The 26,273-nt window shown below is 39.9% G+C and overlaps 3 protein-coding genes across 3 annotated transcripts; 1 reads left to right on the top strand and 2 right to left on the bottom strand.

The window, feature by feature from the left end:
* On the bottom strand, positions 1–2,693 carry LOC133011818 (uncharacterized). Its single transcript, XM_061079727.1, has 5 exons — positions 2,573–2,693; positions 1,196–1,513; positions 833–1,090; positions 628–738; positions 1–421 (listed from the first exon to the last, which is right to left on the bottom strand). Exons 1-5 carry the CDS (start codon positions 2,619–2,621, stop codon positions 270–272), a joined length of 888 nt encoding a protein of 295 aa, XP_060935710.1. The 5' UTR covers positions 2,622–2,693; the 3' UTR covers positions 1–269.
* Positions 2,694–12,522: 9,829 nt separating this feature from the next.
* arsia (arylsulfatase family, member Ia) lies at positions 12,523–14,966 on the bottom strand. The gene is made up of 2 exons (XM_061080100.1): positions 14,650–14,966; positions 12,523–13,921 (listed from the first exon to the last, which is right to left on the bottom strand). The coding sequence occupies exons 1-2, from the start codon at positions 14,964–14,966 to the stop codon at positions 12,523–12,525; spliced, it is 1,716 nt and encodes a 571-aa protein (XP_060936083.1).
* Positions 14,967–21,402: 6,436 nt separating this feature from the next.
* tcof1 (treacle ribosome biogenesis factor 1) lies at positions 21,403–26,211 on the top strand. Its single transcript, XM_061079519.1, has 8 exons — positions 21,403–21,649; positions 22,190–22,242; positions 22,325–22,401; positions 22,769–22,818; positions 22,901–23,075; positions 23,873–25,075; positions 25,176–25,276; positions 25,607–26,211. Exons 1-8 carry the CDS (start codon positions 21,542–21,544, stop codon positions 25,637–25,639), a joined length of 1,800 nt encoding a protein of 599 aa, XP_060935502.1. The 5' UTR covers positions 21,403–21,541; the 3' UTR covers positions 25,640–26,211.
* The last annotated feature ends 62 nt before the right edge of the window (positions 26,212–26,273 follow it).

The following is a 26,273-nucleotide window of genomic DNA, read 5'->3' as shown; positions in this document are numbered from 1 at the left end:
AATGGCATCACACTCAGTTGCACAGCTAATATGAAGCCCTATACACAGTGACACCTTTTCTGCTTCAGGATGAAAAGGTTTTCAGACCTGAAAACCCTGAAAACATAAAAAAGATCTTTGCACATCTCTGTGGTGAGCAGATGTCGACATGATAAGAAGTTATTTCCACACCCACAAAGAAACTTGAGCCATTACAGCAAGCGAGGCGAAAAAAAATATCGGTTTGAGGAAGTTTTGGGTTCAGGTGCAGAACTTCTCTTTTCAACCATCTAAACAGAGGTCTCTGCATCCTGCCTCTCTTGTGGCATGGCAGAGCCCTCAGCTCTCTGGGATTTCTTTTTCCTCCAAGCAAAATAGGCGGCGACCACACTGAACAACAGAGCTGCCACAGCTGTTTGCAGTCCACATATGAGGGAAGGATCTGTTTCAGTGGAGAGACACAAAGATCGCATGTTGACAAAGTTTTCACTCACATTGACAGACAACTAGATGAAACGATTAGATCCACTGCAGCCGAGGCAGTTTTCACATACTAATGAACCAGGGCTCATCTCTGGAGGAGGAGGTCACAGTTCGATTGGAGGATGTGATACTAGTGGAATGTTTAAGTGACAGCAGTCTTCTTACCCACAGTCGTATAGATTGTTGTCAGCTCAACGCACAGTGTGTTAGTGGCTGCAAACATCCACTGTGTTATGCGTGTCTCATTAGATCCAGTGCAGTTAATGAAGATGAAGCCTGTATGGAGAGAAACAGATGAGCTATAACTGATGTTCAGCAAGATCCTGATCTCCAGCATCATCTGACCATTGCCCCTCATGCTCTCACTCACCACAGGTAGATATTTTATGGTACTTCTGTAAATGACTGACGTGGTTTTTGACTGAGCAGACCAGAGCTCCCTCGACGCCCTGTCTCAGAGTGATGCTGTCAGTCTTGTGATTTCCAGAGAGCAGCTTGTCTTCTGTCAGTGTGTGTCCATCCAGAGACCAGCTGTACTGAGGACTGTCCCCTCCCTCAGAGGAGCAGGACACCCTCATCTCTCCCTGGGACAGACACTCAGAGACCAGCCGGGCAGACAACACAGGAGCTGGAGGAACAAAGATGATGTTCGACATGTTGACTGAGTCATGGTCGTCCGTCACAGTTCCTAATACAGAACAGGGCAGACACTGCAGAATAAAAAGTTGTTTACCTTGAATAGACAACTGAAGAGTCCGCTCCTCTAAAAGAGCTCCAGATGAATTATGTATTATAAGTCTATATTCATCTGTGTCAGCTCGTATCAGGTTAGAGATCCTAAACATTCCATCACTAGGAGTAAAGGAGTATTTGTCCTCATTTGATTTGTTAACAATTTTATAATTTTTCCAGCGAAAAATATGGTTGTTGTTTTTGTCAATCGCAAGTCTTTCTGGCGCCCGATCCATCAGCTGCAGGAACACAGTTCCTCCCAAAGCTCCGTAACACTGAGCTCCATCCTTCTGTCTGACATCACATTTGGTTTCCACACCTGGAGAGTAAAAAAAAAAAAAGAGGTTTTAAAGAAAGGTTTTGAGCAGTTGATTTGCCAGACAAACAATGACATTGCCATTGCTGTTACTGGGTTTCTCTCAGGCCACATTATGTATTATTATTTGCACAGCTGATGATATTCTGACATTTTACAGTAGAAAAATTAGATGCGTAATAGCTGACGGCACCCAGCCCAAAACACGTACATTGAAACATTTTATTACGTGCACAAGACATGTTGATTTTTTTCAAATTATAGGAAATTGTGCAAAAAATGAAGATGATTGTATTCATGAGCAAAATGCAAATCTATACTTTTATTTGAAAAAAAAAGTTATAAAATACCTTAACAGCATTCAATTATTTAATACAAAAAAGAATCAGGAGGATGTTCTAGTTTTACTGTAACTGTAGATAACAAAATACAAACAGGTTGTAGGACTTCAATCATTGGCATCAGATTTTATTTTATTTTAAGAATGTATTAGTGTAAAAAACTAATACAAAACTAAAAATACCTCTTTGCGATTGCAATTACCAGCAAATATACAGAAAACAAAGTCTTTCTCAGTTTTACATTCATGGGCCCCTATCGAAGACCTGGCAAAGAAAAAAAAAAGTTTAACTTGAGTAATACATAAGTGAGTAATACGTACACAAATAGATTAAAGTAGAATTATATAAATTAATACATAATTAAATTAAAGAATATATGCAGTGGGGGCAGGGTAAAGGGTACAAGTTTCTAAATGTATTTATTCATTTATTAATTTACACACCAAAATACTAAAATAAATACATTTTGAACTGTAAAAATACAAAGAAAAAAAATGAGGAAATTTAATTCAATTATATATGTATCTTTTGAGTTGTTTATTTATCTTTTTTCACTTTTGGCAGTTTCGGTCCTCCTCCAACGTGACACCGATCCCTAAAATCCTTGATCCAAACTTTTTCATGTTTTTGAATCTGATCTTTGGTCTTCATGAAATCATTGAATCGTGTATTATTTAGACAAATTCAACTCAAAAACTAATATCTCAGTGAAAAACCTTACCATGGGAGACTGCAAGTAGCATCACCAACAGTCCAACTACAGCTTCCATGTCTGGTCAGTTTTCACCCTTCAGCTTTGAGACAAACTCCTCTTCTTCACCCAACAGCAAACACACACAGCAGGGTCCTGAGCAGTCTGAAATGTTTCCAGGTAGTGATCAGCTTTGAGATTAGAAACTGAGGAAACCTTTTTTTGTGAGGTACATTTAAGAGGAAGCAGTGGTCGGTCTTTGTAAACGTTAGAGAAATTGAAGGAGGTTTCATTTTGCTTGTCATTTGATGTTTTGTTTTCATGCACAACATGTATGCATGCACCACAGCTTGTATATGAAGTATATGGACTTATATATAAAGTCCATAGTCTTTATATACATATGATATAAATGCACTGTCCACACATAGTCAGGCTTATATAGTCAAGTCTCAGGTTTATCACCAGTCCATACATATTTTGTGGCTTCCACAACTAAAGTGGAATTTCAGTTCCATATTTACAATGGGAGCACTAATACTAGATGTGCTAATTATTGAATTAATCCTCAAGTCGGATTGAAGGGATGATCTGATGGTGTGTGACTTGTGAAGCTTTTTGTTCAGTTTCATGCACTGTAAAATTCTGCATATAGAAAACTGAGGCAACATCTTTGAACTTTTGCCCGAGACCAGAATTTTAGCAGAAGTAATGTACGTGTCAAAATCGCGTTTCACCACACTATTTCAAGAAATGACTGCATTGCATTGCACTCAATTATATGGAGGAAGTGAAGTGTTAAAGATTAAGACAAACTGTAAAACCTACCATAGATACAGCTTTGCCCGCAAACATCTCCTGTTTTATTCCACCATTGTCTGCCTGCTTCATTTTCTCCAATTTTAGTTTAATAAACATTCAGTCCGACACCTGAAGCATTTGTACTGAGCTCATAAGAAGAGATATAATCATAGATGCAAGAGTTTTAAGGTATCATTTTAGTTCTACAGCGATTAACTACCAGGGGACCTGAGCTGATAGAGGGGGGGCATGATTGACAACAAAATATTCCATAATCTACAGAAAGTTTTCGTTTGGTCCAAGGTCGGGCCCCAGATTTGTGATACTGTATTTGCACACACAGTAGAGAGACACTTGCTGAAAAGCCTCTTGAAGTGGAACCAGCTGAATGATGGAATGATTCTTTAGGGGCCGGGCTGCTGTGTTATTGAATACAATTTTGTGAAAATAAATCAGAGACATCTCCAGACTGTCTAGATGAACATATTTTATCTTCATTACTGAATTTTTTACAGTAGCAGTAGTCAGCAGCCCTGCAGACTGCCTTCAGTCACAGTGTGAAGTTACATCGTGAGTGAAGTGATTTCCCCTGGCAGGTTGCTCATCAAGATCATGACTGGATTTCAGGGTCTAACATTGTGATTTCAAACCCTGGTTTAAGAAAAATAATTCTGTTAATGTTCATGAAAAGCTCATTTTCCTCTTCCTTCTCTTTTTCCTCCTATACTTCCTCAAAAGGCTCTACCCATTGCTGCTTGTAGAAGCTTTAATTATACATGACTGAAAGTGTGACGTGAATACACAGCAAGCAACTAAATTAAACCACCTTTTCCCCTCTATGCTTTAATAATTACTGTAATTGTAATTATGATCACATGAAAAAAACTAAAAAGTTTTATGTAAATCAGTCGATGAATTTTTCAGATAATCCAGTGTTCTGTAAAATTGTTGATTTACATGAAGAACTGAAAGAGTCGTGTTAACAACACTAAAAGCAAGACACATAATTTTCCTGTTTAAGTGAGAAAATCTAAATCAAGTCCAACTCCTCAATCTTTATATGCAATCATTTTTAATTAATGAAATAATGTGTAAAAATTACATGGAAAACAGTCACTTTCAAATGGCATCACACTCAGTTGCACAGCTAATATGAAGCCCTATACACAGTGACACCTTTTCTGCTTCAGGATGAAAAGGTTTTCAGACCTGAAAACCCTGAAAACATAAAAAATGTCTTTACACATTTACCATAAATATATTTTTTGTTCTATGATCACTGCTGCTGATACTTTCTCACTCTAAAAATGCACAAGTGTTGAGCAGCTGTCGACATGATAAGAAGTTATTTCCACACCCACAAACAAACTTGAGCCATTACAGCAAGCGAGGCGAAACAAAATGTCGGATTGAGGAAGTTTTTGGTTCAGGTGCAGAACTTCTCTTTTCAACCATCTAAACAGAGGTCTCTGCATCCTCCCTCTCTTGTGGCATGGCAGAGCCTTCAGCTCTCTTGGAATTATTTTTCCTCCATGCAAAATAGGCGGCGACCGCACTGAACAACAGAGCTGCCACAGCTGTTTGCAGTCCACATATGAGGGAAGGATCTGTTTCAGTGGAGAGACACAAAGATCGCATGTTGACAAAGGTTTCACTCACATTGACAGACACTCTCTGAAGGAGGAGGTCACAGTTGGATTGGAGGATGTGATACTAATGGAAGGTTTAAGTGACACTGTGACAGCAGTCCTCTTACCCACAGTCCTGTCTGGGGCTGTAGGGGGGGCTGTCGGCTCAACGCACAGTGTGTTAGTGGCTGCAAACACCCACTGTGTTATGCGTCTCTCATTAGAGTCAGTGCAGTTGATGAATATGAATCCTGTATGGAGAGAAACAGATGAGCTATAACTGATGTTCAGCAAGATCCTGATCTCCAGCATCATCTGACCATTGTCCCTCAAGCTCTCACTCACCACAGGTAGATATTTTATGGTACTTCTGTAAATGACTGACGTGGTTTTTGACTGAGCAGACCAGAGCTCCCTCGACGTTCTGTCTCAGAGTGATGCTGTCAGTCTCATTATTTCTAGAGAGCACATTGTCTTCTTTCAGTGTGTGTCCACCCAGAGTCCAGCTGTACTGAGGACTGTCCCCTCCCTCAGAGGAGCAGGACACCCTCATCTCTCCCTGGGACAGACACTCAGAGACCAGCCGGGAAGACAACACAGGAGCTGGAGGAACAAAGATGATGTTCGACATGTTGACTGAGTCATGGTCGTCCGTCACAGTTTCTAATACAAAACAGGGCAGACACTGCAGAATAAAAAGTTGTTTACCTTGAATAGACAACTGTAGAGTACGATTCTCTAAAAGAGCTCCAGTTGAATCACGTATTATAAGTCTATATTCATCTGTGTCAGATCTTATCAGGTTATCGATCCTAAACGTTCCATCACTGGAAGTAAAGGAGTATTTGTCTGGTTTTATATTCACCCTTATTTGATTATTTTTCCCACGCAATATATGTGTCTTGTTTTTAATAATGGTAAATCTTTCTGGTACAGGATCCATCAGCTGCAGGACCACAGTTCCTCCCAAAGCTCCGTAACACTGAGCTCCATCCTTCTGTCTGACATCACATTGGTTTCCACACCTGGAGAGTTTTTGAAAAATAGATTGTAGACAATTGTCGTCTTTTCATTTTTAACAAAATGAGCGAAAATGACAAGAGAAAGCAGTTCAAACAACAATACTCATTAAGTTCTCGTTAAACAGGAGATTGCAATTAGCAATGCATCTTCAGTGAGAAACACATTATCTAGAATATTAAAATTTTGATTGTAAAATGCAGCAGCCAAATATCTATTTTACTCATGGAGGGGTGAGCATTGTGGAGCAATTAATTGTTGGAAAGTAATTTTGTCGAGCTCTGTCGAATTTTGTCCGGGGGGGGGGGCGAGTTCCATGAGCAAAATAAAAAACTATACTTTTATTTATTTTTTAAAAAGGAGTTATAAAATACCTTAACAGCATTAAAGTAATTAATGAGATAAATAATCAGGAAGATGATTTAGTTTTACTGTAACTGTAGATCACAAAATACAAACAGAAGGTAGGACTTCAATCATTGGCATCAGATTTTAATTTATTTAAAGAATCTATTTGAGTAAAAAACTAATCTAAAAATAAAAATCCCTTTTTGCGATTAAAATTACCAGCAAATATACAGTAAACAAAGTCCATCTCAGTTTTACATCCATAGGCCCCTATCAAAGACCTGGCAAAGTAAAAAAAGAAAGAAAGAAATGTTTAACTCGAGTAATAAGTGAGTAAAAAAAACACAAATAGATTAATGTAGAAATATATAAATTATTACCTAAATAAATTAAATAATATATGCAGTGTGGGCAGGGTAAAGGATACTAGTTTCTACATGTATTTATTCGTTTACAAACATACAAAAAACAAAGAAATTTAGAATTGTAGAAATAAAAAATAAAAAATAATTGTTGCAGAAATGTAGAGATACATAAATAAATGAATATAAAAATTTTGAAATACATAAATTAATTAATTTGGAAACAGAAATATACAAATATGAATGTATTTTTAATAATACTTTTTCTTTTATTCAGGAATTAATTTAGGGTTCAATAATATATTTATATCTATTGAGTTATATATATATATTAATCTTTTTTTACGTTTGGCAGTTTCGGTCCTACACCAACGTGACACCGATCCCTAAAATCCTTGATCCAAACTTTTTCATGTTTTGAATCTGATCTTTGGTCTTCATGAGATCATTGAATCGTGTATTATTCAGACAAATTCAACTCAAAAACTAATATCTCAGTGAAAAACCTAACCATGGGAGACTGCAAGTAGCATCACCAACAGTCCAACTACAGCATCCATGTCTGGTCAGTGTTCAGCCTTCAGCTTTGAGACGAACTCCTCTTCTTCACCCAGCAGCAAACACAAACAGCAGCAAACACACACAGCAGGGTCCTGAGCAGTCTGAAATGTTTCAGCTTTGAGCTGAGAAACTGAGTAAACCTCTTTTTTGGGATGATACATTTAAGAGGAAGCAGTGATCGGTATTTTTAAACGTTAGAGAAATTGAAGGATGTTTCATTTTGCTTGTAACTTCATGTTTTGTTTTCATGCACAAAATGACTGCATGCACCACAGCTTGTATATGAAGTCTATGGCCTTATATATAAAGTCCATAGTCTTTATATACATATAAATGCACTGTCCACACTGGATTTCAAATTTTAGTTTCTCTCTGTGTCTGACAGAATTCTTAACTTTTTAATATTAAAGCGTAATTCCCTCAGATTCATTAGACTCACATAGATTTCGAGCATCGGTCTGATTAGTTCTGGAGGTCGGACAGACTGACTTTGTTGACTTAATTTTGTGACATTGTTTGGGTTCAGTTGTTCCTAATGTTTACACAGTCAGGACATGTTTTGATGAAACAGAAAAACAATAATATTTTCTCCAATTACAAAACCATGCCACTCACTCTTTGTAATAAAGGCAGGATGGGAGGCATGAACAGTTTGAGCCAGATGAAGGCCTTCAAACAGATTATTAGCAATAACCTTTTGATTCTCAGAATGTTCAATCTTGAAACCAGCTGGAAATGTGTGTGCGTCACATTGTTGGTCAGTCTCACAGCTGTCTTGATAAGTTATGATTTAGTTGGTAGCACAGCGGAGAGAGCCGAAAACACAACATTCTACTCAAGGCTAATTTATGGAACACAACATCGAACTATCAGGGTAGGGAGAGTTGCCTAGCAACTATCACAGTAGTAGGAACGTCACTGAGAGCGGCTCCCTGTCACTTCCTGGATTCGGTGACAAGAGGCGTGGGACTGCAGCTGGACCAATAAGGGAGATCCAAAGTGATTTGCGGTGACACCCCTCCAATATTTTATAACCAATCACATCAAATCTACTGTTATAATTATATCAAACCCCTTCTGTTCGGGGCCATTATTAACTTCCTACTGCTAACTTAATTAGCATAGGCTGTGATAATTGTCCATAGCTATGAAATAACTCTTCATTGTATCTTTAATAAAACACTTGATTGAACCAAACCCTTGGATCGGCTTCTCTCATATTTAAGGATAAACAAACATGCCTGACAAATCCACACATAGTCGGGTTAATATAGTCAAGTCTCAGGTTTATCACAAGTCCATAAATATTTGGTGGCATCCACAAAGATTAAGATTAAGACAAACTGTAAAAGCTACCATAGATACAGCTTTGCCAGCAAACATCTCCTGTTTTATTCCACTAGTGTCGGCCTGATCCTTTTTAGTTTAATAAACATTCAGTCTGACACCTGAAGCATTTGTACAGAGTTCATAAGAATATTTTTAATCGTAGATGCAACAGTTTTAAAATATCATTTTAGTTCTACAGTGATTAACTCCCCACTATATACACAGAAAATGACATAGTACTGAAAACAACTGTGAGTGAAATACAAACACAGCCTGTTTATGTTGCCACAACCCGACATGATTTGTCGTCTTCAATATGGACTGATACCAGCGGGTCAGAAACAAAGTGCTTGACTTTAGTCTCTTTCAAGTCATTCATTTCTGTAATTTTAGTACAAGCGCTGAAACTAAATTGTGTAAGTTCAATTATCCAACGTTCAGTCATAAGTTTATATATTCTGCTTACACTGATTACACCATATATATTATTATCTTAGCTTATCTTATCTTAATACCGTAATTAAAACTCTAATAGTAGATTTGTTTGCGCATGATGTTAACATGGGTGAAGGATAATACAGTAAATGACACTGTGAATACCAGAGGTGTAAAGTAACGAATTACATTTACTCACGTTACTATAATTGAGTAGTTTTTATGTGCACATTGTAATTTTTTGAGTAGTTTTTAAAATGGGTAATTTTACTTAAGTAGATTTTGACTGAATTATTGTACTTCACTTATATTTGTAAAGATTCTCCTTTAATTAAAAATAACTGTTTTTGGATTGGATTTATGACCCATTGTCCTTTTTCTCACTGTATAGGAGCGGCCCCCATCAAGTTGTTGGAAGTAACTAAGTAACTTTTACTTAAAGTACATTTTAAATGAACTACTTTTTACTTGAATAGATTTTTATATGGGTACTTTTACTTGTACCTAAGTAAAATTTCATCAAAGTAAAGGTACTTTTACTTGAGTACAATATTTCCGTACTTTTTACACCTCTGGTGAATACATGTATAAAAAAAGTGTTTACTAGAACTTGTTTAAGTACAATCTTTGGAGATATTGTTGATTTTTTTTTACAGTAAACCGACAAAGATCAAAACTACAAACACTAATACTTCATTCTGATCTCTGAACTCAATACGTATGTTTATAGAGCGGTCGCACTAAAATGACATGAACGTATTAGCAAAAAAAGAGAACTCTTCTTTTCCAGCTCCTTAGAGTCCTGTTTGCTGTTGGTTCTTGATGTCTAGAGATCAGTGATGATAGAAGTCCACTGGTGAGTCCAACCCATAATGAAGATGTTTATTCTCAGTTATATACTTGAACCTGCAGGAAGAAGAGCATAAAGAAAAGGTATTTAGCACTCAAGCAGATTTAAAAAATTTATTTTTTTCACCAAAGTATCACAGTATTGACTGATTCACCATCAGTACTTATTGACCTTTTGATCACAAACAATCCTGCTGTATCTTACCTGATGTCTTCCTCCGCTTGCACACACAGAAACAAACCAACACAAGCAATAACAGCAGGAGCACAGCAGCCGCCCCAACAGAGGCCGGAATCAGGATGGAGGACCACTTGTGCTCTACAGAGAAGAGACACGAGAACAGACAGTCAGAGACACGTCAATATAGTGACCTTTTTTAGCCAGTGTTGGGATGTTTGTTACTGTAATTAATTCGATTTTTTGTGTTTCTGAACTTTTCTTAACTAGATCTATTATATAATTCAGTGAATTTCTTTAATAGAACACTATTTTTTTGAATTTAACTTTATTTCTTTGTATTTCCTTGTCTTTTAAATATCAATTTATCATGTTCTCATGTTTGTTAAAATCTGTTCTCTTCAGTTTAACAAGTTTTTATTTTCATCTACATTGAATGTAAGGCACTTTGAGAAGCATTTCTTGAATGAAAGGTGACATATAAATAACATTTATTCTATATCTTTACTTTTTACTTCACTGCGTTTTTACAAACAAAGTTCCTGGAAGTAGTAGAAAAGGCAGGTACACACTGAGTTCACATAGACTGCTCATTGTCTATCAACACGATGATTGCTGTCTTTTGTAATCTGTAATCTTCTTTCTTTTATTACACTACATGTTGTGTTGTGTTTTATATTTTCACTCCCACATGATCATGAAACTTTTTGACACTTGCCTTGAACATCCAGTTGAACCTCAAAGTTTTTCACGAGGACCCCATCCGAATCATAAGCGTCTATGATGTATTGGCCTGAGTCGCTCTCCACCACGTTTGTGATCTTGAACGTCCCGTTGTTGATGAAGAACTGGGTCCTGTTTCCAAAGCCTTCATGTATGGTCACCTTTTCTTTCCGCAGGGTGAACACTTTCACAGGCCCAGTCGGAAGCTGTTTCTTGCACTCCACCTGATGGCCCCTTGCGTTGTTGATTACTTGGACGGACACATTTTCTCCAGGAGTGAGAGTGTACAGAGACGTGTTCTGGATGCCACTTAATTTTGTCCCAGCAACTGGAAAGAGAGGTGAAACGGATGTATTCAAAAGCATATGTAAATAAGCATCAAGGATTCATTTTTTACACACTAATTAAAGTTTGAATCTTGTTTCTTGAAAGATGATCTTACCATGAGATACAGCTGCCAACATCACAAGTAGAGTTAGAAATTGCTCCATGTAGTCCCCTTTCATCTTGAACTTGAAAAAACTGTGAACTCAACACAAATAATTCAATGAGCAGCTGAACGGTTCTGTTTCACACTGACAGGAAATTCTAAAGGGTTGTGGTTGAGTCAGGAAATGAGGTGAACCGTCTCACTTCTCCTTGCAAACACAGGCCTATGGTGGCGTGCCGTTGCCTTCTCTGTTGAAACCACACACACGAAACTGAATCTCGAGAGTGCATTGGCTAACATCAGTGGTCGGGGGCATGTTTCAACATCAATGCCTGCCAACACAGATTTGATATTTCTTTTTGTTCCCCAAAAAACTTGAAGTGAAATCTCACCCACTGCAAGAGACACAACGCAGCAGTTGTGACATAAAATAACCAACTCTGCCACAAAATGAGACTAGTTAGTTACTTAAAGGTTGGGTGTGTAGAATTTTTTGACATCTAGTGGTGAAGTTGCATGTTGCAGCTGAACATCCGTCACCTCACACTCCCCCTCCAAACATGAGCTTCTCCAGGGGTCCACGCACACACAGGTACACACACCCACACACATGCTGACAAACATGTTCACACTTCTTGTTTCAGTGCCTAGTTTATAGCTATTAAACCATCATTGACTCTGTTTAGCTGTGGGGCGACTGAGGGTGCACACTCAGCTCTGCATTTTTGTTCCACACACATGCGCATGTGCACAAAAAAAGATTAAGAGTTGTACATAAACCCATTAATAACTTTTATTTAGATGATGTGTTCCTTTTAATTAAAATTTCTATTCTTTTATTTCTTAATGTGTTAATAAATAGAAGAAGCTGAGAATGAGTTTGAATTAAAGAAACAAAGCGTGCAATAATGTCACATTGACATAGAGGTAGTTGTCATTTATATAAATAATGTCAAAGGTACAAGTAGTTGCATATGATTTCTTGTTGACACTTTGTCGTCCTTATCGAATACAGCCATTGTGTTTTAAAACAAGCCTATCCAATTAATGGGAGGACAGTTTCCTGTCCTGGTAATAGAACACATTTTCTTTGACACTGGAACCAGCTCACATTTTTGTAATTTTCATTTTCATTTCATACAATGGATACAAACTAGTTGAATAACCAATACTTTCACTGGATAATTAGTTATTCTTGAGAAACTGAAGATAAACCACCATCTACAACTCTTGCATGGTTCTAAAAATCCTCGATATATACAGTATATACGTTGTCTTTCAGTGTCTCCCCTGAATCTTGTTTACTTATGTCCTCTCTATATCCTGTTGGACATGATCCGAGTGTTGAGTCTCTTGAAAAACGACCTGCTTTTGGACAGTTTAAGCTTTGTTTTCCAATCCTTGTTCTTCCTCTGGTAAACGCTGTCCCAGCTGTCCTCTTCCTCGTCTCCCACCCAAGGGACCCAGGCACCTCCATTCATATGTGGGTCAGCCCGTGGGTCCTCTTTTGGATACCTCACTGGCACCGCAGTACGATTGTAGTACACCAGCCTGGCTAAAAGCTGCTTGACAACATCTGGCCTCTGCTCAGAAAGGTCAAAACGTTCGTAGGGATCTCCAGAGATGTTGAAAAGCCACACTGATTTGCGGGGCTGTGTGTGGCGCTCGAGGTTCCACCAGGCATTGGGAAAACCTGGAAGAATTTGTACTGGGGTCCAGTCTCCATAACCAGGGTCCCCTGTCAGGAGTTTCCAGTCTCCAGCTCGTATGGAAGCCTGAATGGCTGTATTCCAAATCCCGTATCCTTTCTGCAGGGAGCCACTGCGTGCATGGTTGTACAGAGGGTCAATGTTGTGGAGGACTTCCAATCTTGGTGACTCTTTACCCTCACTGATGGCTTCCCAAACATTATACCCATCCAGCCCCTCAGTCAATGATTCATTCCCACCTGCTAGTCCCACTAGTGTTGGGTACCAGTCAGTAATGTGCACCAAGGCTTTACTCACCCTCCTCTTCCTCCTCAGCAAAGGACTGTGAACAAACCCCAGACCCCGGATGCCACCCTCCCAGTAGGTGCCTTTACGACCTCTGAGCGGCCAGTTGTTGCCACCAGATAAAGGCTGGCCACCGTTGTCAGTAGAGAAGATGATGACACTGTTCTGGTAGTAACCATACTTGCGGAGAGCGTATGTTATATTACGAACGGCCTCATCTACAACTGAGACCATAGCAGCATACTTCCTGCGTGCCACGTTTTCTAGCCCACGGTAAGGGTAGATGTACTCCCGAGGAGACTGCAGGGGTGTGTGGACAGCTTGAAAAGAGAGGTAGATGAACAGCGGCTGGGACTCCGGATCATGGGTTGCCAGGAGCTTGCGGACTCTCTGCGTGTACAAATGCGTGGAGTATTTTCCCTGCTGGCCCCAAGCAACCGACTCCCCCTCGTGGAGGTCAAAGCCACACAGCCCGGGGCCGTCACAGGAGTCGTAGGTGTAGTAATTGACACTGCCTGTTAAGGAGCCAAAGTAGGTGTCGAAGCCACGGCGAGTGGGCAAACACTCCTTCTTGTAAAAGCCCAGGTGCCACTTGCCGACCATGTGCGTGGAGTAGCCAAGCTCCTGCAGCCTCTGGGGGAGGGTGACCTGGTCGAAGGGAAGGCAGTTGGGCTGGCGGGGTCGGATAATGGAGTGCTGCAGGCCAGTGTGAATTTGGTACCTGTTAATGATTAAGTCAGAAGGACAGATGTGTTATCACTAATTCAGTCTGACAGATAGTTAAGTGAGTAAGAGGGCAGGAGAGGAAAGGAAATTACAGAATATGGGTGGGTGGGCTGTTTCCATCTTCCCTAGACTTGACATCATGGTTGTTGGCAACAAACTGACAAAGGCTGGAAATTTAGTTTTTTTTGTAAACCTGATTTACCATTTAGTTAAGAGCATTTCTCTCTTTTATTTAAGAAGAATTAAACAATATGCTGTGCAAGTAACCTCCTTATGTCATCAAGGACTGAACGTAAGAGAAATATTGAGTCAGAACTATCTTATAATCCTCAGATCTTATGTTCAGATTGAGCCTTTCAGATTTGAAACATTTACAAAGTGATTCTTCTTTTTTGGCCAACAGATTTCATGGCATATTTCAGTGGAACAGTAAGTTCATGAATATTACTATAATAGTTTATTGTTTGTGTAATTAATTTATTGTTATTTAATTTTAAAGTCTGGCACATAAGTAACGACATCCCACCTCTATCTATATCAGAATACGTACTTTATTCTTTATAGTTTGGGGCTCTGCACATCCCCTATTCATCTGAAAAGCTTACAAATGTAATGTACACGTATTTATACTGATATATATGATATATATAATAGTAATAATATAAATGGTTTAACACAATAAAAAAAATGTGCACTCAAGTTTGCAAAAACTTTAGACTTTACCTGCCGGTGATGAGCTGACTTCGGGACGGGGTGCAGATGGGTTGGATGTAATAATTTTCCAGCTTCACTCCGTCCGCAGCCAGTTTATCCAGCGCCGGTGTCCTGATGTCAGAGCCGTGGTAGCCAATGTCATTGAACCCTTGATCGTCTGTCATGATGAAAATGATGTGAGGAGGCTGCGGCTTGGATGGAGAGCTTTCTCCAAAGGTTTGGTCGGCCTCGGTCTCCACCTGGTTTGGACTCATCAGGTCCCAGGTCAGGTACCCGAGGCTGAGCAGGCTCATCATGGAGAAACCTGTCAGAGCGGTCGTTGCCATGGTTTCTGTGACACTTTATCAGTCCAGGCAGTTTTTACTAAGGATCAAAATCAGGATGGAAAAGATCCTCTTTCCTCTCTAAACCCCGACTACAGAGCACTACACATCCGTGCTTGCTGACTCTCCAAACGGTTTCAGGCTCCTTGGAAAGCATTTCACTTGTGGTCCCATTAACCCCGCCCATTTGCCTTGCTGCCTCACTGAAATAACATCAGCCCCCCATCAGCGACCAAAAACACAGAAATGTTTCTAGTACATCCAGGTGTTAATGTTTAGTTCACATCTCACCTAAGTAGACGCCAATATTTTATATAAAACTAATGTTCTACAAAATCCTATAAGTGATGAATGTGGTTCTATTGCAAATTTCATTTTTTCGTCCATTCAGTGTAAAGGCAGCTTTTAACAGGATTACATCGTGCACCCTCCTCTTCATTCACATCACAGTCAATTGATTTCAGTGAAGCCCACTGCTAACTTTGCAAACCACTCGATAGCATTGACCTGGTTAAGCTGTGAATGACAGAGGCTCTACAGAAAGGTCCCTACTCAGAAAAACCACAGTGTGTGGGGGAGATATGAGCGACGGGCAGCTGTGGGGCCTCACACAATCACACTCAGTGTTCCCCGCTCCACTCCAATGCACTCACATGCACTATGTTATTTTCCCTGATGTTTTATGAGTATTGCAGACCTGAGGAGATAAACGGGACAGACTTCCCAGGTTCTGCTGATATCTCTGACCGGGCGTCAAAGATCCACTTTACAAATCATCGGTAGGGTCACCAGGAAGCAGCTGGACTGCACAGCCTCAGCCAGAGCTCCACAGCATCTCGTCTGTCGAATCAGTGGGAGGTAGTGAACATAAAGGGCATTGATGATTGAAATCTTTCTCAATTGCAAATGAGGACATAACAACAGTTAAGGGTCTACGATACTTCATCAGGACAATGGTTCCTGGAATTCATGTTGTGATTCGGCCAAGAGCCACATTTTCCCCACACTGTCAAACTAAAAAAACAGTCTTGCAAAAAAGTATTTCCATTTCTATGATATATATGACAACAAACTGTTGTACGCAATGCCTTTTTAATTAAAAAAATGTATATTAAATACTGTTTTGATGTGTAAGAGAATCTAATATTTTCATTTGCTGTTTATTTATTCTTGAATATGTCAGAATGCTTTTCACTTTATTAACTGTTGCATAGCTCAACGTCATTGAGGTGAAACACAAAAAATTGATTTGTTGGAGGTAAAACATCACACCTTGAAACTGTTAACACTGGGACTTGTGGGCATGGAGGTCGCCGAGCAGCCAGAGGGGGAACGAGCCTCCCGTAAAGAGTGCGAAGCTGCGGCCGGGGATGTTTGCCCAGCAGCAGGAGAGGCATCTATGGAGCAAAGTTTCTGAGTTTAAGCCAGGTCAAGGCAGGACAGAGAGAAGGGAAAAAAAGACTGAGGTGCACCTGAAGTTTTACACCCTCCTGTTTATTTATATTTTTATGGTTTTCCTCGATGGAGAAGCTGACAGTGTTCGTGAGGAAAAAACACAGAAATCCATGTCAACACAATGTAAATCAGGTTACGGTTAGGTTTAGGGTTAGGGCTAGGTTAAGCCACACTTAGGAGAGGGGAGTCATCTGTTTTCTGTTGGTCAGAGGTGCAACTCACAACAACATACACAAACACTCGCACACATACTGGCGCATATCGACTCACACAAGTACACTCACACACACACAAACACACACGTATCAACCCTAGCATGTGACCACATACTCGTGTTTATAAATTGATACTGCAGATTTTGTCCTATTGCCAAAATAAAGAATTCCACCATTAACCAATGAGAAATGGTTTGACAAAAGTATTTTTGCTACCTTACAATACTCCACAGGTGGGACTTTCTTTGACCCCAAATATTGAAAAAAACACTGTGCTTGGTTCCTGGAGGATATTTTCAGTTTAACTTGTTTGTCGTAACTTAGGTTGGGCTGCTGCTAAATGTCAAAAATAAGCTAAGATATAATAAACGATATAATAAATCGTGAGTTGCTGTTGACTCAGACGTGATTGAGTGGAAATGAATGCATGGTTACAGTTCAAATTCTCAGACTCTTACTCCACTGCTCTTTTTATCTTTTCACCTCTTTGATCACTCTCTCCTGCCTCCCCCAAATGTAAATGTTTCAGTGACGAATGGTTTCAGACCATAAGCTCTGAAGTGAAGTTGTGTGTATTTGTGCTGGGACCATCTGTGGTGTGTTTGTTGTTTATTCATTAGCCTCCTGATTTATCCAATTTCTTCCAGAGCGTGTATGCACTGTCGTGGGACTTTGAAGATTTAACTGCGCTTCCTTTTTTTTCCACTGCCTAATTAAAAGCAGACGTATATAAAACACATTTCAAGTGAATCATTTTATACTAGAGAGGCTCATTCATGGAGATACAAAGGTAGTAGCAGCTTTATTGAAACCTTGTGTTGACTTCCCACCTCTGTTTCTCTCATAGACTCGAACGAACACATAGAAACAAAGATTTTCAGGCTGACAACAGCTTCTCATTTTTACATCTCTCTCCAACCTGGTTCCTCCTGAGAAACCATGAAAGGCAATTATGAGTTGAAAGGGAAGCAGAGACTCCGGGTGCAGCCGCCGCCGCTGCTGCTGCCGCTCTGTGTTGGTTGGCACCAGATGTTGGCTTTGGCTAAAGGAAGAGGTGCTGTTACTGAATACGGCTGCTCCCCCTCACCTAGAACACTAACCCCTTTCTAATCAATGCCGCCCTGCCAGTAAAGCTGCACATTACTCCCCTTCTTACCCCAATTTTCTAATCTGAGAAAGACTGGAGGGAGGTTTTCTTTCTTCCTGTGTTACGACCTCAAGCCAAAACATTTACTGCAATAACAGCTCATTGCCCCTCTGCTATGAACAAAAGTACCTTTGTTCAACATGTTATCATCCTTTCAACATCAGTTCATCAGATCAGGGGTCATTTGATGGCAAGCTCTCGTTTACTCTCTTGCTTCAGCTTTAATATGAACCCAAACAAATTTAATGTAACTTTTCTTTTGCCCTAATTTTATGAGTTTTAAGATTGATGATTTCAACCAAAAACAATAGCCAACGCACCTACTGTCGTCCACATTACTGCAGAGATTGTAAGCTCCTATAACTGAGAGCCTAAAACGCTGTTGGTCCGGTAGTTTGAATACTCCAGGGCTGCTTTACAGTATGGACGGGCAAAAACTGTGACAATTGTAAATGATGATGCAGTCACCTGATTGTTTCCTCCCATGACTCATCTGCCAGCGTGAAGGCAAAAAGTTGTTAATGCTGACTGTCGCTAACACTTCCACCTCATCGTTGTTATACTAAACCTATACTGGTTTACTTTTCACCATTGTTGTTTCTCATACATAGAACTGCAGACAAGATGATCCGCTTCTTGTTTACACTGGCACGCACATGCCCAGTGTACATGAATGGTCACATGATATATGCATTTTATGGTGTGCTACTATGGATGTGGATTATTACAGAGCTGACGGACGGTGATCGCTTCACTTACTAAAATGCATTAGTAAGGATGTAGCCTTCGTGGCAGCACAGTTGTTCACACATCCTGTGGTATCAGCTGGGACCTCACAGGTGAGGCGACAGTCTCGGACTCCAGTACTGGCCTCGGCCAGGGACTCTATGTTTGATTTGGCTCAGGTGGATCTGCAGTAGCACCTGGGCAGGAAGGCCAGGCCCAACTAACACTTCATTACAACTCTCCAGCAAAGCCACCTGGATGAACATCTGCATGGGACTCAATGAGTTATCATCATGGGGCCCTGTGTGTAGATGAGTTTGACATCTCCACTTTAATGTCATGATTTATTTGTGAGGATATTTACTAATTCATTCAAATAATGAGATATTAATACTTCTTAAAGGGTTTTACCCAATATGGTTTTACAACTGCAACGACTTGGCAGAATTGACGGGTAGTGATACATTAAACTGACTTCAGCAATAACAAATCTCCGATGCCATAGCTGAGGATAATTACCTGCAGAGTGATCGCAGATGTGAGCAGCTAAATGTGTGGAAGGTGAAGTAGATTTATTTCCCGTGAAACAGACTACCATTTACAAGGGCAACCTGTATAAATATCCCCTTCAATGTTACTATGTAATATAACATGTCATCAAAGCCAAGAGAAATACTTTTTCTTTTTCTCAAGGATGTACAGTCAGCCCTCTCCTTTGCTGCTTTACTTTGTTTTTCTATCTGTAAAATCCTATTCAATATATGTCAAATTGAATTCAGCATATTGTGATGTTCAGAGGAGAAGTGAGCTGAGAGAATAGCAAAGGTTCGGGTTAGTTTAGGTTAGGTTAGGTCAGGTAAGGTCAGGTAAGGACAGGTTAGGCTAGGCTAGACTAGGCTAGGTTAGGTTAAGGTTAGGCTCAAGGCAAAGGTTAAGGTTAAGGTTAAGGTTAGGTTAAGTTAGGTTAAGATTATGGTAAGGGTTTGGGTTCAGTAAGAAGTCTCCAGGAAATCAATTAAGTCAATCTAATACCCTCTGAAGTCATGGAGACATGACTGTGTGTGTGTGTGTGTGTGTGTGTGTGTGTGTGTGTGTGTGTGTGTGTGTGTGTGTGTGTGTGTGTATTCATGTAAAATCAAGCTTGGTAAGACCCACCAAGCACTGACGTCTGGTTTGGATACACACTGCTTTCCTGGTTTTGCCTGATGAATGGGGCTCTTTCAGCCATTCCGCTCCTGCTGACCCTCGTCTTACCCAATACTCTCCTCTTGTGTGAACCAAGGTCTCACCAGCAACTCCCTCACATCTACTCCCTGGCAGCCTGTTGAGCCCAGACAACTTCACCTTCCTCCCAAACCAACTAGACGAAAAGAACGGGGTGTGCAAATAACTGTGATTGACGGGAGGCTGACCTTCCTGGCAGCTTCTGAGAAGTTGTCCCTTTCATTGGATACTTTGTGGATCGTCCGGCTCTGTGGTTGGTGGATGTTTGTCCGGCGTGATGAGATGTAAAGGCTTGAGCTGAGTCCAGAAACCAATAGCCACAAGAGAGAATGTTAGCCAGAAGGGACAAGAAAAGGTGGTTTATTTTGAGACTTACCGGATAACAGTGCTGTTCAGTATGAGTCTGTGGTGGCTCTCGCTATTAATTTCTCACCTTTTAGTGTCGGCACAAAATTATCACATCTGGGTTTGCTTTACTCACAATAGAAACTACGTGCCACAATTTAATTTAGCTTGAAGCATCTTTAAAAAGGACAGACTAAAAACACTGTCAAAGTATGATGACTCATTTTAAATATCTTATAATCCATCCATCTGTGTGTATTATCTATATCCACTCCTCTATGCATTGGAGGACAAGAGTTTCTATTGAAATTGTGTGAGCTTGGACTGAGGAAGAAAAAAATCCGGCTCAAGACTGGATAAAGGAGCGAAAACCACACGAGTTCCAACTGAAAATAAGTTAATTTTCAAGAAATAAAAAAGGAAGCTAAAGTTTAAGTCCAGTAGTTTTTGCTTAAACCTGCCTACAAACAAAACAAAACAATGGACAGGGGTGAAAACATAACCTCCTTGGTGAAATGGGGGTAATGAGGCGGACCAGGACCAGACCTTCTCCTTTAAACTGTTTTCACAAAGGTCATCCGATCAGTTGCTTTTTAGAGTTTAGAGTTTTCTCTAAAGCCAGAGGGTGTCATCCATTCTTAGCAATGGAGAACTGCCAGAAACCATAAAAACCTTGAAACCAGAAAGTCCTGAAGAAGCAACCTTGAGGTAGACAGATTAGATCACTAATTTGTTATAAAGGTAATAGCCCAGTCCTTTTCAGTTGATCTTACCAACAGGACTGATCCAAACCCTACAAGCCTTGACTGGCTGAAGGGAGTAACCTGTTTGATTTCCTTCCTGTGGCAGGATGTGCAACTGAGCAGAAACTTACAAAAAAACAAAAAAATAGCATCTGAAAGTTACAGTTAAAAATAAGATAAAGTAAAGTGATGAAAAGGGAGAAGAGTCTTTGTTGGTTGTTACGAATGGATCCATATAATCCTATGGCCAATGTGACAAGACAATGCTTTACTGGACCGGTTCTTCATTAAATTGTTTAAAAATGACTAAATGTTATATATGTTTACAACATTAAAACCCAGAGAAATCAAAAACTGTATTAATTTTACATCTATATTCTATCCAGTTTACCTTTGGCTTTGCAGGCTGCTATAACTTCAGGGGCAAATGACAATAAGACGAAGGAAAAACAGAGCACAAATCACTTCATCCTGGCTCCAGGCCTGATGGGGGAGGTTGTGTGGCTGGTTGCCGCCTTGTTGCACCACCGGAATACTACAGTTCCCATAGTGCATTGCAGCGGCAGACGAAACTACTTCCTCAGTTCAGAGTGCAACACGGATACATGCGGGTTTTAGTTTCGGAAGACGTTTCGATCTGAAAGATGTTTCCAGTGTTAATATGAAAATCCTCCCAGTTGTTACTTTCTCGTGTGTATTTGTCTTCGTACTCGTGTGTCGGAAATGTCCGTGAACGCATCACAGCCCCAGCTGATCCGGCTGATCCACCGACACCTGAAGGAGCATGGTTTCCCTTCAGCTGCAGAGGAGCTGGAGAAGCACAGCACACAGGTCACACACACACAGACACACGCACACTCTCACTCACTCACACACTTGCCTTGCACTGATTCCCTAGAGACTTAACTTAAACCTAACCTTAAAACACGTGTCTACCTTAAATTGTCGTTTTCATTATAGGGACTTGCTTTTTGTCCCCATAAAGAGGACAAGTCCCCACAAATTTGAACAGCTTTTGCTCCCTTCAATATAGAGTAATACCTGGACCACACACACACACAGAGACCGGTGTTCTAACCCTCTTCCACCTGAGGAAATCATACAGAGCACAATGAGAAACTGAAGTTGATCATTAGTAATGTGTCGTAATAATTTTAGATTTCTTTAATTTGCATTGCAATAATTCCTGGAATGAAGACCCACGCTGATGTGATTAGTTTAATTTGCGCCTACATTATTGCTAGGATAGGTCTCCTGAGATAAACACCAATAAATCAAGGTTGTGTGACCCATATAGTCAGACCTGCAGTTCCCAATAAACTGTCTAATCAGCGTGTGTTTAACTTTCGGATGTTTTTAAATTGTCTGCAGGGGAATACAGACGAATCTGAGTCGTTACTGGACATCTACAGTTTGTGGTTAAAGTGAGTGTGATTTCGCAATCTTTCTCTTCAGGAAGTCTGTAGCTGCAAGGAGATTTACACTAAGTTCTGTTTTCCCTGACAGTGACTCAATAAAGAAAAAGAAGTCTGCCTCAGCCAAGCGCTCCAAATCTCAAGATCAAGGAGGGACTCCCACCAAAGGTCTGACTCACTCATCAAAACTGACTTTGAAAATGCAGCGCTGAAAGTTAACGTGATTCTGGGCTTTAATTATTTTGAATAGTCACATGAAATTACCATTTTATTTTTTTAATGATTGAAAATGTTTGAGATGAAACCATTTGTAACTCTTTAAAGACCTTAAAGTCAACAGTTCTGTCTAGCTTGTGTTTTTCCCTCTTTTTTTTTAAACTAAAGGATGCTTTAAAAACTTTCAATGTTTTTTATTATTTTTTTCCATCCAACCTGCTGATACATCTTATTTATTCACTGAACAATAAAAATAATCAGGTTTGGCCAGTTGAATACATTTTTAACCCATTATACACATTTGTACATGTTTTTGTAGCAAAGAAAAAGAGAGAGAAACTGGTGACGAAAACAGAGCCGCCCAAAAAGGTGAGACCTTATTTTTCTTTTTTAAATTGTGTCTGTTCTTTATCTACAATAAGCTGACTGTGTTTTCTTCTTTTTCATTAAGGCCGTGCCAGTGAAAAGAAAAAAAAGTGAAGGAAAGTCTGTTGAGAGTGATGTCAAGGCAAAGAAATCAAAGACGCAAACCAAGGACAAAGTCGTGTCGGCTGGTGGAGACGATTCAGACTCTGACAGCAGCCTGGACGAAGAGAAATGGAAGAAACTGGTGCAGCAGTTGACAGGTAGGTGTTTGTGTGTGTGAGAAAGAGAGAGAGAGAGGTTCAAAGGTTTGTGGTTGCATCTGTTAAGAACTGGTGGCTTTGGGTGTGTTGGAGCCATACAGTTAGGGAGTACTTGAATGAAGGTTGAACTTTCTGTATCCTCATGAACCATCTCCGTCACACCGCCCTGTAAAACCTGTGATGGACCGAGTGGTAGTTGATGCCGGGTTAGAACAGACACACACAATGTCGACATACAACACAGTATGCAGTGGTTGAGCGGTCACCAAAGAAGTATTTTGTGTGTTTCTGAACCTGCACTGATCACTTACTACTGTTCAACAACATTGTAATGAATTAGATATGTGTACTCCACTTCAGATAAGTCATGATATCTCCGCAATGGCATTATTTACTCACTTTTTTTTTTTCTAAATTAAGATTTTACTGATCTGATCTCTCACAATTCTGTTATTTTTTTATGTTGGGGATAGCAGCATACTGTTAAGATACATATGAAGCTGGAGATTTTCAAATAGATATAGGAACCATTCCTCTTTGACTCATATTAAATGAGTCTTAAGTCACAGAGTTTGCCCACAAGTTCAAACTTCAGTAGCCGACATCTACTTTAATGGCGATTCGAGAAACATGACATTTCAGTTCCACTGCTTCGACATAAGCAAATCAGCACGTCAAATCGGAACAGAACCACCCATGAACGAACATCACTTCAGAAAATGTATGTTTTCTTTTAAATGATGGGGCCACAGGGCCGTGTTTGTTCAATGTATTCACCGTGTTTACCCTGTCCGCAGAGACTGACATAGCCAAGATGGACACCATCAACTCTCTGGATTCCTCTGCACCACAACCCAAGCAAAAGAGAGTCAGAAAACCCCGGACGAAGCCGCCTACAAAAACCAACACTCCCACTCTCACACAGAATGACGGGACAGTTGAAAAGAATGAAATAGAGACGCCAACAAATAACAAGAAGAAGAGCATTCTAAAGAAAAAGATGGCACCTGCTGCCTCCTCCCTCGCCCTGAGCCAAGAGCAAAGCCTCAACGCTGCTGAGGACACACCGACTCCATCCAGCGTCTCTCCTTCAAAACAGACGCCAACGAAAGAGAAACCGAAAGTCATCGAAGACGATGAGACAGCGTCTGAGCCCAGAAAGAAGAAAAAGAAGAAGAAGAAAGAGATGAATGAGGAGAGGGTGGAAGGGAATGCAATTGACACTGGAGGAGACACAGAGCAAGAATGTGTTGGTAAATCTGTGGAGGAAAAGAAGAAGACAAAGGGGAAGGAGGCAGAGGATGAAGAGGAAGTAATAGAGAAAAAGACAAATGGGTATGCTGTTGAAGAGGACATTTCGGAGCGACCAGAACAAGTAAAGAAACCCAAGAAAAAGAAAAAGGAGAAAACTGATACTGAGGAACAGCCAGAGCAAACCGCCGAAAACAAAAAAGTGAAGAAGAAGAAAAAGACACCTGAGGAAAATCCAGAGTTGGCAGATGAAGAAGTAAAAGAAAAAACAGAGCAGACTGTTGAAAAGAAGAAAGAAAAGAAGAAGAAGAAGACAGTGGACAGTAAGGAACAGTCAGAGAAAAAAGTGGAAGAAGATAAAGAAACTACAGAGCAGATCACGGAAGAGAAGGAGGCAAAAAAGAAGAAAGATGTGGTTGTCAATGGTGAAGACAATTCAGAGCAAATAGTTAACAAGAAGAAAGAGAGGAAGAAGAAAAAGGGAAATCCAGAGCAAATAGTTGAAGAAACGAAAAAGAAGAAAAAGAATAAAGCTGATCATATTGAAGTGTCGGAGCAGATTGCTGAAGAAAATAAAACGATAACGAAAAGCGAGAGCTTTGACGGAGGGGAAACGCCAGAGCCGATAACTACAGTGAAGAAGAAGAAGAAGAAAAGGGACTCATCATTGGAAAATAATTCTGCTGATGCAGTTCCACTACCTCAACCCGTCTTAGAGACACCCAGTCCTCCAACAGAGAAGAAGAGAAGTACGTAGATAAATCGCACCACTCGAGACAAAATATTAACTTTCTGTGTTTGTAAGTTTCTGTTCACTCAATTCACTGAACTCATTTGTCGTTCTCTCAGAGAAAAGCAAGTTGAAATCACCCGATGTCCTAGAGACGCCTGCAGCTTCAGTCCTAGACACGACAACAATAGAAACACCCTTCAGTGACTCCCACAAAAAGGTATCACAGTACTGTACCCTGCATTAAATGTGTTATAAAACCGTTTTGTTGACTTAAACTCTGGAAAATGTCCAGAAAACTGCATCTGTACATTATCCAGACTTTGTCCTTCACATATGAAGAACGCAGCAGGAGATTGTCCTGACGTGTTTACAGGAGGACTGAGTTGGACTCGTGTATATCTCTCCGGAGAATTTCTGGAGAAGTTCGGTGCATGTCTACACGCAGCTAAATTGATGTCATTGATGGGAGCAAAATGAAAACGCTTTCTGTGCCAGAGGATAATTCTTCAGATCCATTAATTTTCCCCTTGTCTGAAATTTTCCACAGAAAAAGAAATCCTCCAAGAACACCGAGTCATGAAGACGTTCTTTCTGCATCAGTGTGCAACTACAGAATAAAGTCAACACATCCTTACCACCCAGTTACCATTCATGTTTAATGGTTACAATGATCACTTTAAAACGGAAAGATGGATCACACTTTTTATTTTTTTTATTTGGGTAACTTTTTTATTTGATTTGAAGTTTTTACTACACAAAATGTGGCATGTTGTGTTATAGATGTCTGTTGTTTTTTTTTTAATGTGTTTTGCATTGTGATTCCCATTTTAATGCCTTAAATATGTAGAAGGGGATTGTAACTGTTTAATTGAATGGATGATCCCTCCCTGGATAATTGTGATATTCATTCACATTGAACCGAGTCGTATCTTTTGAATCTCCTTCAGTCCACCATGTTAAACTAATCTGAACTAGAGGGGCACTCAGAAAGGGGAGATTTTTACAAAAAATAAAATGGAAATTGTGTTAAAAGCATATTTTGGATGAAAGTTGAATGTTCTTTTTAAAGATTTTTTTAACTGTTTGATAAAGCTTTCATATGTACTCTGTAAATTATGCTTTAATACAAATTAAACGCTATCGTTTTTGTAACCATGTCTGAAGTGTTGTTATGACAAGTAAATAGATGGATGGATGGATGGATGGATAGATAG

Source organism: Limanda limanda, chromosome 10, assembly GCF_963576545.1.
Source record: "Limanda limanda chromosome 10, fLimLim1.1, whole genome shotgun sequence".
Classification (NCBI taxonomy): domain Eukaryota; kingdom Metazoa; phylum Chordata; class Actinopteri; order Pleuronectiformes; family Pleuronectidae; genus Limanda; species Limanda limanda.
This window is presented reverse-complemented; position numbering and strand designations above follow the sequence as displayed.